Raw genomic sequence first — 18,393 nt, 5'->3', positions numbered from 1 at the left:
AACACCGGAATTGGAATATGTAAAGGAAATTCAGTTAGCCAGCCATTTTGCTAAAGTGACTTTGGATACAGCTTGTCCAAATTTGGTATGTGAGAAGGAGATTAAAAGCTGGTCTGATTCTCTGAAGTCTTTTGTCCTGTGTAGGTAAAAACACAACTGTCTGTGTATGTCCAAAGAATGTAAACAGTACTGTCTTTTATTAGAATAGTTGGGGAAGAAAACTGACAAGTTAATACATTGATGTTGTTCTCAGAGACCACTTTTGGAAGGAACTAAGGGTTGGCTCTGAGTGAAACACTGTCCTTATGAAAGACTAGATATGGATGCTTAGATTAAAGGGCTTGAATCTCTGAAATTCTTCTGGCAGAAGTGAGTGCAACTAACAGAATAGTCTTCCAGGAAAGGAATGTAATATCACAAGTGTGGGCAGGTTCATATAGTTGCTGAGTGATTGCTTGTAAGGTTGAGGTCCCATTGAGGAGTAGAATCTTTGAGGGGGACATAATAGAAGAGTACCCTTCAAGAAAGACTTACAAAGTTTGTGGGAGGCCAGAGAAGAGTCTTGGAAGCCAATATGCAAGTTGATGATTGCTGCTAGTTGGACTTTGATGGTGAAAGCAGAGAACCATTTATCAAAAAACAATGCCAAAAATTTAAGTATTTCATGAATTGGGGCTGAGAAGGATTTAATATTGTTCTGTAAAGCCCAGTATATAAACTTCTTCCATTTTCTAGAATACAGTTTTTGTCTGGAAGGCTTATGAGATGGGATGAGAGCATAAGTTCTCTGGCTACTAACAGAAGTGGAGAAACCAAGCCATCACCTTGAGATTGTGAATGTCAGGGTAAACCATGCCTCTTGGATGGGACAGGAGATCTGGAATCAGATCCAGGATCCAAGGTAGTTTGATTAAGTGAGGCCAACGGAAGGGGAAGCAAATCTGTTGAGGCCAAAAGGGGGCGATGAGGATGACTTTGCTCTTCAACCGGATGGCTTTCTGCAGAAATTTGGGAATCAAAGGTATTGGTGGAAGTGCGCAGAGGAGACCGAAGGGCCAATTGTGTAGAAGAGCATCCTTTGGGACCTCCACCCCCAGGGGAATTAGGGCAAAATAGTGGTTGTATTTGTTATTTAGGGGAGAGGCAGAAAGATCAAAGCAAGGCTGGCCCCACAATCAGAAAACTCTCTCTGACATTCTCTGATAGAAGGACCACTCGTGAGGTAGGAGAACTGACCTTTTTAATTTGTCTGCTATCACAATGGGCCTCCCCAGAATGTGTGTTGCTTTGAGGAAGCAGTTTGATGAGATTGCCCACTGCCACACTCTTACGGCTTCTCGATATAGCGGGTAAGACCTGGTTGTCCTTGTCTATTGATATACCAGACTACTGACATGTTGTCTGTTTGAATTGTAATCATTCCAGAGGGGAGTGCATCCTGAAATGCTCACAACACCAAAAGCACTGCCCTCATCTCTACAGCAATGATGTGTAATGAGAACTCTATCGGGGACCAAGTGCCTTGGACTGTCTTCCCACTGCAATGCCCCCCATCTCAGCAGGGAGGTATCTGTGGTCACTGTGGCCTTGGGCTGAGGTGGAGAACAGGGACATCCTTGTAGAATTTGTTCTAAATGAGTCTACCACATTAGATCTTTATTGCAAATGTTGGTGATGAAAATTGGTCTGGACATGGGATGGGAAAGTATTGACCATTGTGCTGCAAGCAACCACTGTAGAATTCACATATGATGTCTGGCCAGGGCTACAAGAGTTATTGATGCTGCCTTAGAGCCTAATGTTTGGAGGACTAATCTGGAAGGCACTTTGTTTTAGCTGATTATAGTCAAAACTTGCCTTTGAACCATCAGTAATCTTTGCGGAGGAAAAGAGGCTTTGGTGGTTTTCATATTTAACACTGCACCTATGAATTCTAGGACTTGGGTAGGTTCCAGATGACATTTTTCATAGTGGACTGTTAATCCCAAGGAGGAGCACATTTCAGAGACATTTTGTCGGGCTTCTACAATTTGATGTCTGGTCGTGGCAGTAAAGAGCCAGTCGTCTAGGTATGGAAACACCTGGAATCCATGCAGTCTCAAGTGAGCTGCTACTACTGCCATGTACTTGGTGAATACCCTGGGGGCTGTGGTGAGACCAAAGAGCAGTACTCTGAATTGGTAGTGACTGAATCCCAGCCAAAAAAGTAAGAACCTCCTGGAATGCCTGTGCATTTTATGCGACCATCCAGAATTTGGTTCAATGAACCGATTTGTTTAGTTTGCTGAGATCTAGACTATGCTTCCAGTCTCCTGTCTTTTTTGGCACTGAAAGAATCTTGAGTAAATTCCAGATCCTATCTGGTCTGGGAGGACCTTCTGGATGACTCACTTTTCTAGCAGCTTTTGTATTTCTAGTGCTGCTTGTTCCCTTTGATTGGGTGGAATATCCGGGATTTTCTTGTAGAATGATGGATTTTGAGTAAAGGGTATAATATAACCTCTGGATATAATTCCCTGCATTCATTTTTCAGAAGTTATCTGTATCCAAGCTCTCCGGTGCAGGGAAAAATGAACCCCAACTGCCACCAGTGGAGGGCAATCGGGCCTCCATTCAGGAGCATTGGAAGGGTTTATCAAAGAAAGAATCTTGAAAACCCTCATTTCATGAGCCATTGGAGTTTCCCCTCTGCCCCTGGGGGTACTGTCACTACATGTGTCAGGAATGGACCCTTGAGACTTTCTGAACCACATTTTTCCACCAGTACGTTGGTTCCTAGAAAAGGGTCTCTGAGGGGTGGAAAAAAGTATGCCACTGCAGAAAGAGTTTTTCCATCTTTCTCAGACATAGTGAGTGGGTCCTTCACCTTGGGCCCAAATAAGGAAGTGCCGTCAAAAGAGGAACTAATGAACGTAGACTTGAAGGGTTCCAGGAAGTCACACAAATGCATCCATGCATGTCTCCTTAAGGCTATGCCTGAACCGATGGCTCTTGTCGTCCCTTTGGCTGCATGAGAAATGAGCCTCATGGAGGAGTTGGAAATGGAACTCAGGGTGGCCAACCTGAAGTTATGGACTTCTGAACATTGTCAGTAATAGCTCCTGAAAGGTTTTCTGAGAGTTTTTTTAATCAGATCTCTCTGCAACCTCATAAAATGTGCCAGATAATTCAACCACTGCAGACTAAAGGTCGATGAAGCATAAATTCACTTCCCTAATCTATCCATTGTCCTGGACTCCTTGTTAGGAGGATGAATAGTGGAACTCTCTTCTGTCAGTTCCTTTTTGGTGGCTGCTGCCACAACCATGGCATCTACTGGTAAGTCCTTGGTCCAGAATGGTTTGTCTAAAGGAGCAGTTATAAGTTTGCTTGGTCTCCAGGGTAATGGCTCAATGGTATCTGGGGCCTTCCATGCCTGCTGAGAGATCAATTCAATGAGCTCAACAGCAGGCAGGGTCACCCAGGAGGCAGATGGTCAGGTGTCAAAGGCCTGCAGATACACAGATTCCTCTGACATAGGATTGTTGGATTGCCAACCACCCTTCTGTTTCAAAATTTCCAGGATGTCTCCAAAGGAGGCATCTTCAGAGGGTGAGCATGGGGATCCTTCGCCATCCTTGAAATCTTTGTCTTCACTGAATGATTCTTCAGGGGAATCAATGTGTTTTCTCTTACAGTTCTTCTTCTGAGAAACCTCCTGAGCAGAAAGCTCTGGGTAAGTGTTGGAAGAAGACGTTCCCAAGTGTGGGGATGCCTGAGGCCTTGACGCCCACTGTGCAGCCGGAAGAAGCAGGTGAGGCTCTGGAGCAAGGAGTGACTTGGCAGGTTATTCCTAAGGGGGAAGAACTGACTGATGTCTTGGAATAGACAAGGCCCTCTCCGTTGCCTCAAAAGTCGACCCACCCACAGTAGGAAGGGAGTCCAGGCCTGAAAGGAGAGCATTCGGCACAGCAGTCTCCCCTTGCCCGGAACAGACGTCTCCTGAAGCAGAAGATGGAGCCAAGCTGATCCATGCTGAGGCTTCAAGGAGGAGAAATGACTCAGAAAAACTTGGGTCGAATCAAACTCCTGGGAACTGGAAGGACAGATATGACTCTGGGAGGTCTCCAGTCCAACCAAGCTGGAGAACTCAGAGTCACAATCAGCACTGAAGAAGAAGACCACTTTGGAACAGATCCAGTTGGTGCTGGGTAACTCAGAACCAAGGTACCTGAACTTTTAGCAGAAGTCAGAGAAGGAAAGGTGCTTGGAGGGGTGGAAGCAGAAGGTCCCTGATCTGATGGCGTAGGAGGCCTATATGTCCCAGTGACTCATTGTTGCCAGAGAATCTTCCTCACTATTCTTACCAGCTCCTCCTTGATGAAGCTTCTGGAAGAACTAATGGATTTTGCGGTTAAAGGTCGGTCCGGAAAGGGGGGTGGCAGCCTATTCGGAAAAGGGTCAATTGAAAGGGAAGTCCTGCACTTGGGTAAAGCTATGAATTCTTTAGACGGCACTGAATTGAATGGTGTCAAAGCTATTGCCTTTTCTGAAGATGGTGCTGAAGAGACTGATGGCGCCACCTGCTTAGCTGTGGGTTCCCACATATCAGGTGGAACCAGCAGTTTAGATTTTTTCATACCCAGATCCAAGGAGGGTATTGGCACCAAAAAACTGCATTTTTTCACCTCTGAGGATTTAGAAGATGAGGAGGATGAAGCTGGACTGGATCTGGAAGATTTAGCTGTTTGTTTGGCAAAAACTTTTGAAAGTGACCCAGAAATAGCCTCTCCAAAGAAGGAGGGTTAGCAAGCCTTTTAAAATCAATTTATTTTTCTGCTCCACTAAAGCCCTGTGACTAAAGGAATGGCAAATGGAGCAATTTTCTTGCAGGTAGAAGGGACCTAAGAAGAAGACACAAAGTGAGTGCTGATCGAAATAGGGAATTTTGTGCGAACACTTAGCACACCTTTTAAACACAGCAGGTTTTTTCTCTCTCTCTCTCTCTCTCTCTTTATCTGCCATGACAAACACGGGAAGATGAACAGAGAGCACAACCACACTCAGATAGAAAACAAGCACTCACACACACGCGCGCGCACGCACACACACACACACACACACACACACACACACACACACACACACACACACACACACACACACACACACACACACACACACACACACAGAGAGAGAAAAAAAAGTAAAGATAAAGACTTTTTTTTAAATAAAAAATGAAAAAGTAGAGGGAAAAGAAATACCACCATGCTGTATTTAAAAACATATGTAAACTAAAGTGCATATCTATTTTGCACTAACATTTTTGCATATGCACTCCCATTTGTGAATATTTAAAATACATGTATGGCCTGCCTTTGGTTCATTGGTTCAGATAAAGGCTGAAAAGGGTGTGAGGACCAGTTCACTTATGAAGTTTAAAATTTAAATAAATACAATACTGTAAATGCACATTCCTTGCTGCTTCTAACCAAGGGAAGTAGGGACATGGAAAGCAATGTGGAATTAGTTCATGTGAACTGCATTGTTACGGCTGCAAAGCCAAAGCATCATATTTCATATCTCGGTGTTTCTTCATGACAAGGGGATTGGGTATGCAGTTAGGGGAATCAGTGGCATTGCATTTCATGTGTGCTTTCTTAATGTTTACTTGCCTTTGCTAATCTGGAAGTTCCACTTGAGATAAGCCTATTTTTAAGGAAGGTTGAGAGAGAGAGAGAGAGAGAAAAAAATTCCATGAAACCAGGTCAAATTAAATGCAAGTAAACAGCACAGAACATCTTTCCATAACAATATAATTTAACCACTTAAAGAATATAAAAGAGGCAATATGATGATAGATATGTGTCAGATTATTAAAAGAGCATTTCCAACTGTTATTGCAATGAAGTATAGTGATTTCAATGTAATGAAAAGAGCACGGCAGCAAGGAATGACGTAAATTAAGTGAGTTAGATAGGTGATTATCAACATTATAATGCACAGGATTACTAATCCTATGCAAACAGGTAGAAGGACAGAGGGTATAAGCAGGTGAGGATGTCACGGCTACAGGGGATAATAGGGATGAAATAGCTGGGTATAAGGTGCATCACAGACAAGTCATTGCAATCCAATAGACAGCAATAAACATTTATTGTGAGTAAGGGTGCCAGAAAACAAGAAGGCTGTGTGAAGGTATCAGCATATGGAACAGAAAGAAGGAGAAGAATACGATATAATGAGTTACAGGTGATGAAAGAAAATGAAAGGAGGTGCATGTTAACTGTTGAAATTAAAGTGACTGCAGAGGATGATAATTTAAAGACATCTGCTGATAGTACTGTGTGGCTACATGTAACTCTGACAAGTGATTTGGGGAATTCAGGAAAACATGATGAAATGACATCAAGAAACATAGTATATCTAATGGCTTGATATAGTTTATGGAATCAACTGGACACTGCAAATGAAAGGTAGTTTCTTCACTGTTTGGTGACTCGTTATGTGGCTACAGAATAAGGTTAGTCCATTTGTTGATAGCACCATTAGTGCAGTGGTTAATTTTGTAGAGCCAACCTCAGGTTTGACTTAATATGGTCAGCTAGGTGGGCAAGTAGGTGGCAGCTTCAATTTAACACACACACAAAAAAATCATGCATGTTCAGGGAAGGGGCTTCAGCGGTAGCTCTGGAATGGACAGTCATTGAAAACAACATGATCAATAACATCACCCTCAGCAACTAAATCAATGCTATGAAATGTGTTTGGCAACTACAAAGGCCAAAACCATGCTGAAATGCTTTGCAAGTGATGTGAACTATACAGCTACAAGTGTAATTTCCCCTTTATCTTGGTAATGATGATACCTAGTCTGGAAAACTTGGAAAATCCCTCAAAAAAGCCTAAAGAGTCACTTTGGAAGTGGTACACCCTATCTCAGAAAATACTAGATTGGACACTTGTAGGCCTTGGGGTTTAAATTCTGTTTGTGTTAACAAGTTACCCCACTAGGTTCTTAGATTGTATATTCAGAGCTAATCCAGGGTAATATATATCGCGGTATAGGCTTGGATAGGAGAATAAAGCATGACAATGGACACCATAAACATTTGCTACCCTCTAACAAGTGCAGCAAAGTCATCTTTAAAATCTGCCTGAAATACAGAAGCAGAAGTACTGTATTAACTTTACAAAGCCTGGACTAAATGTATGCACTACCAAGTCCCAAGCTGACCATCAAACCTTCAGAGAATGTAGAAACAACACAAAAAAGCCATACTGTTAGAATAAAAAGAACTACTACCTTCATTTACAACAAACATCCAATAAGGAACCAAAAATTCTTGGGTCCACCATCAATTATTCCTATCACCAGGCCAAACTATTACACCCAATCCACAACACTCTAACCCTGACAACCCTATACAAACAGCAAATGCCTTCAACTCCTTCTTCACTAATACTATACAAAATCTTGCAAATCACCTATCTCCCGATACCTCAAAGATACTTCCCTCTTCTGTAAATATACCCTGCTCATTTCACTTTCTTCCCATTTCTACATCATATATTTCCTCCTTGCTACAAAAACTTAAACCTACCACCCCTTCCGCAGACAAACTCCCTGCCGAGTTCCTGCAAATAGGAGCTAAAGCCATTGCTTATCCCATTTCTATATTAATAAACAGATCCATCAATGAAAAAACTGTCCCTGAAATCTGGAAAATATCTCATATTATCCCACTACATAAAGGAGGAAACTCCAATGATTTCTCTAACTATCGTCCCATAGCTTTACTATCCCCTATTGCCAAAATCATGGAAAAATGTATCCATAAACAACTCCTTAACCATCTTCTGGATACACAACCTACTTGCCAACTGTCAGCATGGTTTCAGACCTTCACCATACTACCACTGCACTGCTCTCTTTCACCAATACCATAAACTCTAACCGCAACAAAAAAAAGTCTCTCTTCAGCACTATTCATAGACTTATCCAAAGCCTTTGACATGGTGAATCACCATCTACTCTTGCACATTCTCTTCTCTCTCACTTGATCCCCACAGCATAACTTGGTTTAAATCTTACCTTGAAAACCGCCAACAAGCAGTACTCTGGAAAAATTCATTATCTGACCACCTTCCTATCTCCCTAGGTGTGCCACAAGGCTCCATCTTAGGACCACTTCTATTTTCCATCTTTATCAACGACCTCCAAACAGCTATCCCTCATACTACCTGTATTCAATATGCAGATGACTCTACTATAATCTGCACAGCTACCTCTCAAACTGAACTTCAGACTCTTACCCAAAAAGCCTTTAACTCAGTAAAATTGGGTCTGTTTACGAAAGGACTGACCCCTGCCCTCACCAGAAGTCTGAGCAGGTGAACTCCTGTTCTAGGCCTAAAAGAACCTTGAGCCCTGCCCCTACCACGCCTAGACCTACCCTAGACTGGGAATCATAAGCAGGATATGTCCACCCCTTAGCAGGCCAATTTCTACTAAAATTCGGTGGCTGTTCCTGCCAAAAATCTCTAACAGTTTGCATAGACTTAGCTTTGTCCTCCATTTTCTTTAAAACTGCTTCCACAGGTGAACCAAACAACACATCAGACTGTAAAGGAGCATCCAAAATCCTTGTCTTAACATGCTCAGCCAAATTTTGATCCCTCAACCAGGCATGCCTGCGAAGAACAGAACTAGTGGCAGCCACCCTCGAGGAGGCCTGCACAGCATCAAAACCACATTGCAAAGAATGCTTGCCCACTTGTTCAGACACATAAACTAAATCCATCAAGTCTTTACAATCAATACCTTCCGCCAAAGCATCCACCTTAGATTTTAATTGTGAAAGGAGATAATTTTGATATTTCAGCATGTGAAACTGACAATTCAACGCTCTCATGGCTAGAGTGGAAGAAGTATACACTTTCTTACCCCACCTATCTAACGCCCTTGCCTCTTTGTCAGTGGGAACAGGATTGTTAACCACAGAGGCCTTAACACCTTTAGGCCCCTGAGAAACAGTTTCTGGGTCCGCCCTAGGACTCTTAAACAAATACTTATGAGCTTCGGGCACCCTATAGTACCTATCAGGTTTAACAGGAGCAGGAGGCAAAGAATCAGGGTTCAGGGAGGCCTCTGCAAAAACATCTTCCACCACATTCAACACAGGAGGTATAGCTAAGGGCCTATGCTGGGGTAAAAACAAGAATTCCCTAAGCCTCTTCCTGGAATCAGAGTAATCCTGGCCTTCCCATTTAAAGTGCTCCCTCATGGAATGCAGAGTCTCTGAAAATGAAAAATCCTCAGGAGGAGAAGTCAAGGAGTGGCATCATCCACATCAGAATCAGAATAATGAGGATACTCCTGCAAATCTTCCGCAGAAGACTCAGAAGCCCCTGAACCCTGTTCAAAACTGTCAAACTCTGATTCCACTCTAGGCCTCTTATCAGGAGGGCCCATAGAACCTCTAATCATAGTAATCAAATCTTCTGCCATTTTAAGCATATGTTTCTTAGGCACAGAACCCGAAAGCCTAGGAGAAGCCCCTACTGAAGCTGAAGTTGGCCTACCTCTAAAAGAAGTTTTGGCAACAGAAGGAGAGGCTCTAACTACTTTGGGAAGAGAGGGAAGAATAGTTACCTGAGAAGCCCCCTCAGCCTGGCCTGCCTCCTGAGAGGGTACATCCTGTAACAGTAAAGTTTCTGCCTGAGACTCCATAGAAACTCCTGGCAAAACCTCTGGCTCCACTGAGCCACCTAAAGAACCGGACGTCCGGGACTGCCGGTTCATCAACCCTAGGCTTCGCTGTTTTGTCCTTGCGCTTCTTGGAAGCGGACGACGGAGCATCCGACGGCATTTTATAATTGCAACGCTTCCCAAACACTAATCTGGCACAGTCTAACCTCCTCTTAATAGTGCGTTTGTTAAACCTAGCACAAGAGCGGCAACCAACAACGTCGTGCTCAGGCCCTAAACAAGGTATACACAATGTATGGTAATCCCTATGAGGTATTTGTTTCCCACAAGAAATACAGTTATTCACTTTTTCTGACATCCGGTTAAATACTGAGGCAAGAAAACCAAAATGTTCCCCAACGGGTACTTAGCCAACTCTGATTCGGTCTGAAACTCCGGTTTCGGAAATATTTCAGAACGCCAACCTGCACTCGCAAAACTGCTTCTGCATCGGACCACGCGGCAAAAAAGACTGAGGATATGACGCCGGTCATGCGATTAGTACCCTGACGCATCGACGCCAGTCTAATGCGCCTGACCGACGCCAGCCTTATACTCTGGTATTCGGGCCGACTGGATGCGGACTATACCCAATAGTAAGGACTGCAGCAATGGAAAACGAAGAACATCTGACAGCTGCAAGTCTACATTTATCTTCCTAAACATCATCATTGATCACTGTCTCACAGTAGTCTGCATCCTATGCAACTTTAAGACTACCAAAAAAAAAAAAATCAAGCTCCCTCTAAACTCACTACAGGGACATCTCTGTGCTCAAGGAATACCCTGCTAGACATTCTTGCTCATATTGATTGGCACCCACTTCACTCCTCATCTGATATTGTCTATGCATTAGATCTGTTTGAAAGCATCCTTATCTTTCCTATAAAAACGTAAAGAGTTTAGAGCTCTAGTTTCCTTTGTCCTGAAAAAAAAATAAGTTAAGATAGAGACACAGCAAATTGAGGCTGTGGAAAGAATCTGAACCCCCATTACCAAATCAAACCTATAACTCACTTAAACATATTAGCCAAACCCACTACTTTCAACACCAGCAGACTAAAGGTCTTCCAGAAGAAGATTCCACATGTCTCTCTTACCTATCCTTCCCACTCCCGTGTACTCCCACTTCCACTATAGCCAAGCAAGCAATGTCCTTTCAACATTTTTTCTATAAAAACTGCACTTTCTTACTCCACCTACTCATCTGTTGCATCCCGTCTATTAGCCAGATCTCCCTATGTATACTTTTGACCTTTTCCTTAATCTTGACATTCTGTTTTGCCAAATTATAATCGAGGACAAAAATATCTTTCTGTTCATGCCTGACAAATGTCTTGCTTCTAATAATACCTTGTACCTTTTCTTCCTCAAACAAGTATCTCAGCTGAAGTCAACCCTTTCTCTTTCATGAAGGTGCCTTAGTGCCCCCCCACCACACACACACACACACACACACACACACACACACACACACACACACACACACACACACACACACACACACACACACACACACACACACGCGCGCACACGCTCCCAACTTTACCTTTACTCTTAGCATGGTTGAAAAAAAAATCTTTTCTGTTGCAAACTTGCAGGATTTTCTATGTGGAGTGCATCACCTGCACGTATTAGCAGAACATCAACTTTCAGGATTAGAAATGCAACATACCTTTCTATTCATTCCCACTGCAAGTGTTTCAGAAGAAACTAATGTTGTACCATGTAGTAGCATCAAGTTTTTAACTATTCATTGACCATTTGCAACAAATACCAGCAGCGATTTTGTATATAACATATGGTTGCTATGTGTGTACATTTGCTGGAATTATCTAATGTTTCATATTTAATATAACATTCTGCATGCTGTATTTAAAAAACATATGTAAACTAAAGTGCATATCTATTTTGCACTAACATTTTTTGCATATGCACTCCCATTTGTGAATATTTAAAATACATGTATGGCCTGCCTTTGGTTCATTGGTTCAGATAAAGGCTGAAAAGGGTGTGAGGACCAGTTCACTTATGAAGTTTAGAATTAAATAAATACAATACTGTAAATGCACATTCCTTGCTGCTTCTAACCAAGGGAAGTAGGGACATGGAAAGCAATGTGGAATTAGTTCATGTGAACTGCAATGTTACGGCTGCAAAGTCAAAGCATCATATTTCATATCTCGGTGTTTCTTCATGACAAGGGGATTGGGTATGCAGTTAGGGGAATCAGTAGCATTGCATTTCATGTGTGCTTTCTTAATGTTTACTTGCCTTTGCTAATCTGGAAGTTCCACTTGAGATAAGCCTATTTTTAAGGAAGGTTGAGAGAGAGAGAGAGAGAGAAAGAGAGAAAGTTCCATGAAACCAGGTCAAATTAAATGCAAGTAAACAGCACAGAACATCTTTCCATAACAATATAATTTAACCACTTAAAGAATATAAAAGAGGCAATATGATGATAGATATGTGTCAGATTATTAAAAGAGCATTTCCAACTGTTATTGCAATGAAGTATAGTGATTTCAATGTAATGAAAAAGAGCACGGCAGCAAGGAATGACGTAAATTAAGTGAGTTAGATAGGTGATTATCAACATTATAATGCACAGGATTACTAATCCTATGCAAACAGGTAGAAGGACAGAGGGTATAAGCAGGTGAGGATGTCACGGCTACAGGGGATAATAGGGATGAAATAGCTGGGTATAAGGTGCATCACAGACAAGTCATTGCAATCCAATAGACAGCAATAAACATTTATTGTGAGTAAGGGTGCCAGAAAACAAGAAGGCTGTGTGAAGGTATCAGCATATGGAACAGAAAGAAGGAGAAGAATACGATATAATGAGTTACAGGTGATGAAAGAAAATGAAAGGAGGTGCATGTTAACTGTTGAAATTAAAGTGACTGCAGAGGATGATAATTTAAAGACATCTGCTGATAGTACTGTGTGGCTACATGTAACTCTGACAAGTGATTTGGGGAATTCAGGAAAACATGATGAAATGACATCAAGAAACATAGTATATCTAATGGCTTGATATAGTTTATGGAATCAACTGGACACTGCAAATGAAAGGTAGTTTCTTCACTGTTTGGTGACTCGTTATGTGGCTACAGAATAAGGTTAGTCCATTTGTTGATAGCACCATTAGTGCAGTGGTTAATTTTGTAGAGCCAACCTCAGGTTTGACTTAATATGGTCAGCTAGGTGGGCAAGTAGGTGGCAGCTTCAATTTAACACACACACAAAAATCATGCATGTTCAGGGAAGGGGCTTCAGCGGTAGCTCTGGAATGGACAGTCATTGAAAACAACATGATCAATAACATCACCCTCAGCAACTAAATCAATGCTATGAAATGTGTTTGGCAACTACAAAGGCCAAAACCATGCTGAAATGCTTTGCAAGTGATGTGAACTATACAGCTACAAGTGTAATTTCCCCTTTATCTTGGTAATGATGATACCTAGTCTGGAAAACTTGGAAAATCCCTCAAAAAAGCCTAAAGAGTCACTTTGGAAGTGGTACACCCTATCTCAGAAAATACTAGATTGGACACTGTAGCTCAGTGTTCCTTGGACGTTTGAAATTCTGTTTGTGTTAACAAGTTACCCCACTAGGTTCTTAGATTGTATATTCAGAGCTAATCCAGGGTAATATATACTGCGGGTATAGGCGTTGGATAGGGAGAATAAAGCAATGACAATGGACACCATAAACATTTGCTACCTCAACAAGTGCAAAGTCATCTTTAAAATCTGCCTGAAATACAGAAGGCAGAAGTACTGTATTAACTTTACAAAGCCTGGACTAAATGGCGTACTACCAAGTCCCAAGCTGACCATCAAACCTTCAGAGAATGTAGAAACAACACAAAAAAAGCCATACTGTTAGACAAAAAGAACTACTACCTTCATTTACAACAAACATCCAATAAGGAACCAAAAAAATTCTGGTCCACCATCAATTATCTTCTATCACCAGGCCAAACTATTACACCCAATCCACAACACTCTAACCCTGACAACCCTATACAAACAGCAAATGCCTTCAACTCCTTCTTCACTAATACTATACAAAATCTTGCAAATCACCTATCTCCTGATACCTCAAAGATACTTCCCTCTTCTGTAAATATACCCTGCTCATTTCACTTTCTTCCCATTTCTACATCATATATTTCCTCCTTGCTACAAAAACTTAAACCTACCACCCCTTCCGCAGACAAACTCCCTGCCGAGTTCCTGCAAATAGGAGCTAAAGCCATTGCTTATCCCATTTCTATATTAATAAACAGATCCATCAATGAAAAAACTGTCTCTGAAATCTGGAAAATATCTCCTATTATCCCACTACATAAAGGAGGAAACTCCAATGATTTCTCTAACTATCGTCCCATAGCTTTACTATCCCCTATTGCCAAAATCATGGAAAAATGTATCCATAAACAACTCCTTAACCATCTTCTCCAACACAACCTACTTGCCAACTGTCAGCATGGTTTCAGACCTTCACGCAGTACTACCACTGCACTGCTCTCTTTCACCAATACCATAAACTCTAACCGCAACAAAAACAGTCTCTCTTCAGCACTATTCATAGACTTATCCAAAGCCTTTGACATGGTGAATCACCAACTACTCTTGCACATTCTCTTCTCTCTCTCACTTGATCCCCACAGCATAACTTGGTTTAAATCTTACCTTGAAAACCGCCAACAAGCAGTACTCTGGAAAAATTCATTATCTGACCACCTTCCTATCTCCCTAGGTGTGCCACAAGGCTCCATCTTAGGACCACTTCTATTTTCCATCTTTATCAACGACCTCCAAACAGCTATCCCTCATACTACCTGTATTCAATATGCAGATGACTCTACTATAATCTGCACAGCTACCTCTCAAACTGAACTTCAGACTCTTACCCAAAAAGCCTTTAACTCAGTAGAACAATGGTTCTCACAACACTGCCTCCTACTCAACCCCAAGAAAACTAAGCTACTACTCTTTTCACCAACACGAAATCACATCCCCCTAAATTTCACTATTACTTCCAATAACAGTACTAGTATTTCTCCAGACACCACCACAAAATTATTAGGAATTACTATAGACAATAACCTTAATTTTGAAAATCACATTAACACTACCATAAAATCTGTGAACAAAAAAATAGGTAGCTTATACAGAATCAAACCCTTTCTTACTCCAGCTACTAGAATTACCCTAGCCAGAACTCATCTGATCTCTACTTTACTTTATGCATGCCCTATTTATACCAATCTCGCCAAAACAAATCTCAGTAAGCTAGTTATATGCTACAATAACATTGCTAGATTTGCTACCGCATCCCCATTCAGGACACATCATTGCCTTAATCTTAGACAACTAGGTTGGCTTGAGCTTCCCAATCAGATTCAACTACAACAACTTATAATAGCTCACAAAACCCTGTACCAACCTACAAAAACCCCAATACTCAATAGCCTTATTACCCCTTATTATAACCTTAAACATCTACGGTCTTCTAAAAAACATTTGATCAACACCACTAGACCCAATAACTCTGCAGTTGACTGCTTGTTCTCCAACTCAGTAGGAAAAGTATGGAATAAATTACCCTCAGACATCTCATCTCTGACTTCTCTCCCTCTGTTCAAAAAAAATCTAAAAAAATATCTCAATAAAACATGGCTATGCCCCTGCACTAACCCAGACTAACCCTGCTTTTTCCTTCCCTGTTATCCTTCCTTCCACCTCAACCCTATTACATCCAATAACTTAGTTGGGGACTCTCAGCTGCTCAACTTTCCACTATGATTTGGAATAAAACACCCACTGCCTACTTACCCTAATGTCTCTCCCCTTCCTTCATAAGAGTATCCCTGCCTCTCTTTCATAACAGTAACTACTCTACTTCATCTATGAAAAAAATCTAATCCTTAAACTCTACCTATACTATCCCTGATACCTTTCCTATCTTTCCTTCATCGCTGTTCACATTTATTTTCATTGAATATGTTTTTATAATGATGCTAATCACATCACACAGTAACTGATTTTCTTTATTTCACATGTGTAAAGAGTACTCTGTTATGAACATTACATAGCCTGTTACTTTTACTCACTAAAAAAAAAAAAAAAAAAAAAAAAAAAATGTTTTTTCCCTGTTTCCATTACATCTCCATTTATTTTTATTGTTAAACTTTATTAATTGATGTACTAATAATTTGGAGCTTTTCTCCCCGGGCCTCTACTGAAAATGGACATATATCCAGCTAGACTAGCCCGGTCAACAAATGTAAAATAAAAATAAAATAATAAAATAAATAGTTTAATATCAAATCTGAATGACAGCACCTCAGAAATGCAGCATCTCCCCACTCCTACTCCACAATGAAACTTCCAAAATTTAACCGACATGCCTGGTATGAGACTCAAACCCACAGCTTCTAATAATCATCAAATGGAAGAAATGCTGCTTTTCAGTGAGTTACTGTGTGTCATCATGGGAAACAGAAAAAAGGATTATATTAAAAGTTAGATGGTGTATGAGCCTAACCACTCTACAGGATCATGTGGCAATGGATTAATCTGTTTTGAAAAATATATATGAAAGGAAGAGAATGATTAAAACAGGAAGATATGTTATTCCTGTCTGTTCTTGGTTGGGGAGTACAAAGGCTGTAGACTTTTCACAATCTTTTTACGGTATTATCTCACTTGTCATACACAAGTAAAAGTCAGATTCTACTGTAAGTGAAATGGAAAACAGGGTATTACACTCCATCTGTAGTATTCTAAAAACATGCAGCTGAGGTCACCCTACCACTGAAACAACATTAAAATAAGACACCACATGGCAAATTGTGGCCCCTCTAAGAATAAACTGAGTTTAGTTGTTATGCAAGAAGTTATTTTGCAGACTGCAAAATCAAACCACGTTGCTAAGAAATCTGCAGAAGCTGGTGTAAACCACTGCAAACACTAATAGGTTACAAAGAAATGTCTCCTGTACAATAAGCACCTCACCCTTATCATAGCATTCAGCTCTTCTAGAAAATCAACTGTTCTAAATGATGGGTAGGTAGTGTCTGTTGAACATTAACTCTTTAAGTGGAAGAAAGACATAGATTAAGTGATGACCTGTAAAGACAGAACTCGTTTAAGTAAGGTTTGTAGATATTATGAATTACTTCAAAAAATTCTACATAGCAAACTAATCATCATAGATTAGGTTCATAAAAGAAAGAGCATACATATAAAAAAGGCAGAATCCTACCTGTTATCACTAACAAAAGTGCCAGACACAACCCTCCCTTCTTCATTGTGGCAGAAAATACCGTCCAGCTACCTCTCTCCTTGTGCAGTGATTAAAAGTGAAGTCAAACTTCTAAATCCTTACTCTCTGTTCACTTCCTTTATAATTTCAGGAAACGAAACTAATCTTATGAGTGTTGCAATCAACAAAAAAAATCAGTTACGAGCATGAAAAAAAATGCTACTCAAGTTGTGGCATGTCTGAGGTGTCTACAAAGAAAGTGCTTAAGTCTTTCCAAAAAGTAACAAATTTGGCACCAATAGAACATTTGTTGCTCAGTTACTAAATCTGGAGGCAAGAGTTGAAGGGTGTGTGTGAAGATTACTGAGAATGTCTCCACAACATTTTCAGATGAAGTTAGAGTAACATATGTAGCCTGCAATCCAGTGCTTGTTTCTTTTTTTTTTTTTTTTTTTGCGCACATATCTTTCACAATTAATTTATTGCCCGCTTTGACAACTATACCAACATAATTAAGCATTACTAACATATAATAATGAACTAATATGTATTCCTGAAATTATCCACTTGTCTGTAATCAGTAATGTAATGCTACAGAACCTAAAAGCAGTCTGAATTTCTGTAGCATTGCCTTTAACATCTGCTGTCGCCATTTTAGAGAGCTAATGTATTGAGAAGTAGTACACTCATCCTTGTTACAACAAAATTTCACATAATTACTGAAAATGGACCTGTATCCAGTCGGGCTTTCCTGGTTAACAAATGTAAAATAAAATAAATAAATAAAATAAATTACTTTGTGTGTGCAGAGAATATGAATCGAGGCATCTGTTGATTAATTTCAGCAGTTTAACATTTTTTAACCTGGCTTTAGTGTAACTGTATCCAAATTAGTCCGCAATGCAAATAGTATACTGACTGAGATTATAGTTAAGTAGATTTAAAGATAAACTAACTTTTCACACGAGAATAAATCAAGGTTGCAGTGTTTACTGGAAGTGTGAATCATGTCCTTATGATAATGGCAGTAACAGAAACATAAGCATCTAAAAGCAGCACTAAGTTATGCCACAGAGGCAGCTGTGCCACCTAGTGGTAAACCTTATAACAGTACCAGATTAGTCCTGCGTTATTGTCTGTAGCACAAGTACAGTCACCTTCTGCTTCCAGCTGATGTCATCTGCCCAAAGCACAGACAATATTATAGTAAGGAGAAGACATCTAAAATATAAAGAAAGTACCTCCCAGATTTTGAAGAGAAGGGGAGTATAATCTGCTAAATGATTAAAGTTGATGAAGGTGAATATATCACGAGGCAAGAAGAGCAGGTAAATCTGACACTTCTTTTTCCACTTTATGAAGTACAAAGTGACAGA

General features: G+C 40.6%; 1 protein-coding gene across 1 annotated transcript in view; it reads right to left on the bottom strand.

Moving 5' to 3' along the window:
* The window catches only part of CD68 (CD68 molecule), a 183,994-nt gene extending 166,833 nt beyond the window's left edge, over window positions 1-17,161 (bottom strand). Inside the window, exon 1 of the mRNA XM_044077011.1 lies at window positions 17,018-17,161. Coding sequence (XP_043932946.1) covers window positions 17,018-17,063 — 46 coding nt within the window. The 5' untranslated portion in view covers window positions 17,064-17,161. The remainder of the gene's footprint in view (window positions 1-17,017) is intronic.
* Window positions 17,162-18,393: the final 1,232 nt, after the last annotated feature.

The sequence above is a fragment of the Protopterus annectens genome, chromosome 7.part0, assembly GCF_019279795.1.
Source record: "Protopterus annectens isolate FY-2018-M chromosome 7.part0, PAN1.0, whole genome shotgun sequence".
NCBI classification, from domain to species: Eukaryota; Metazoa; Chordata; order Ceratodontiformes; family Protopteridae; genus Protopterus; species Protopterus annectens.
The sequence above is the reverse complement of the archived record's forward strand: the minus strand, read 5'-3'. Positions and strand labels throughout refer to the sequence as shown.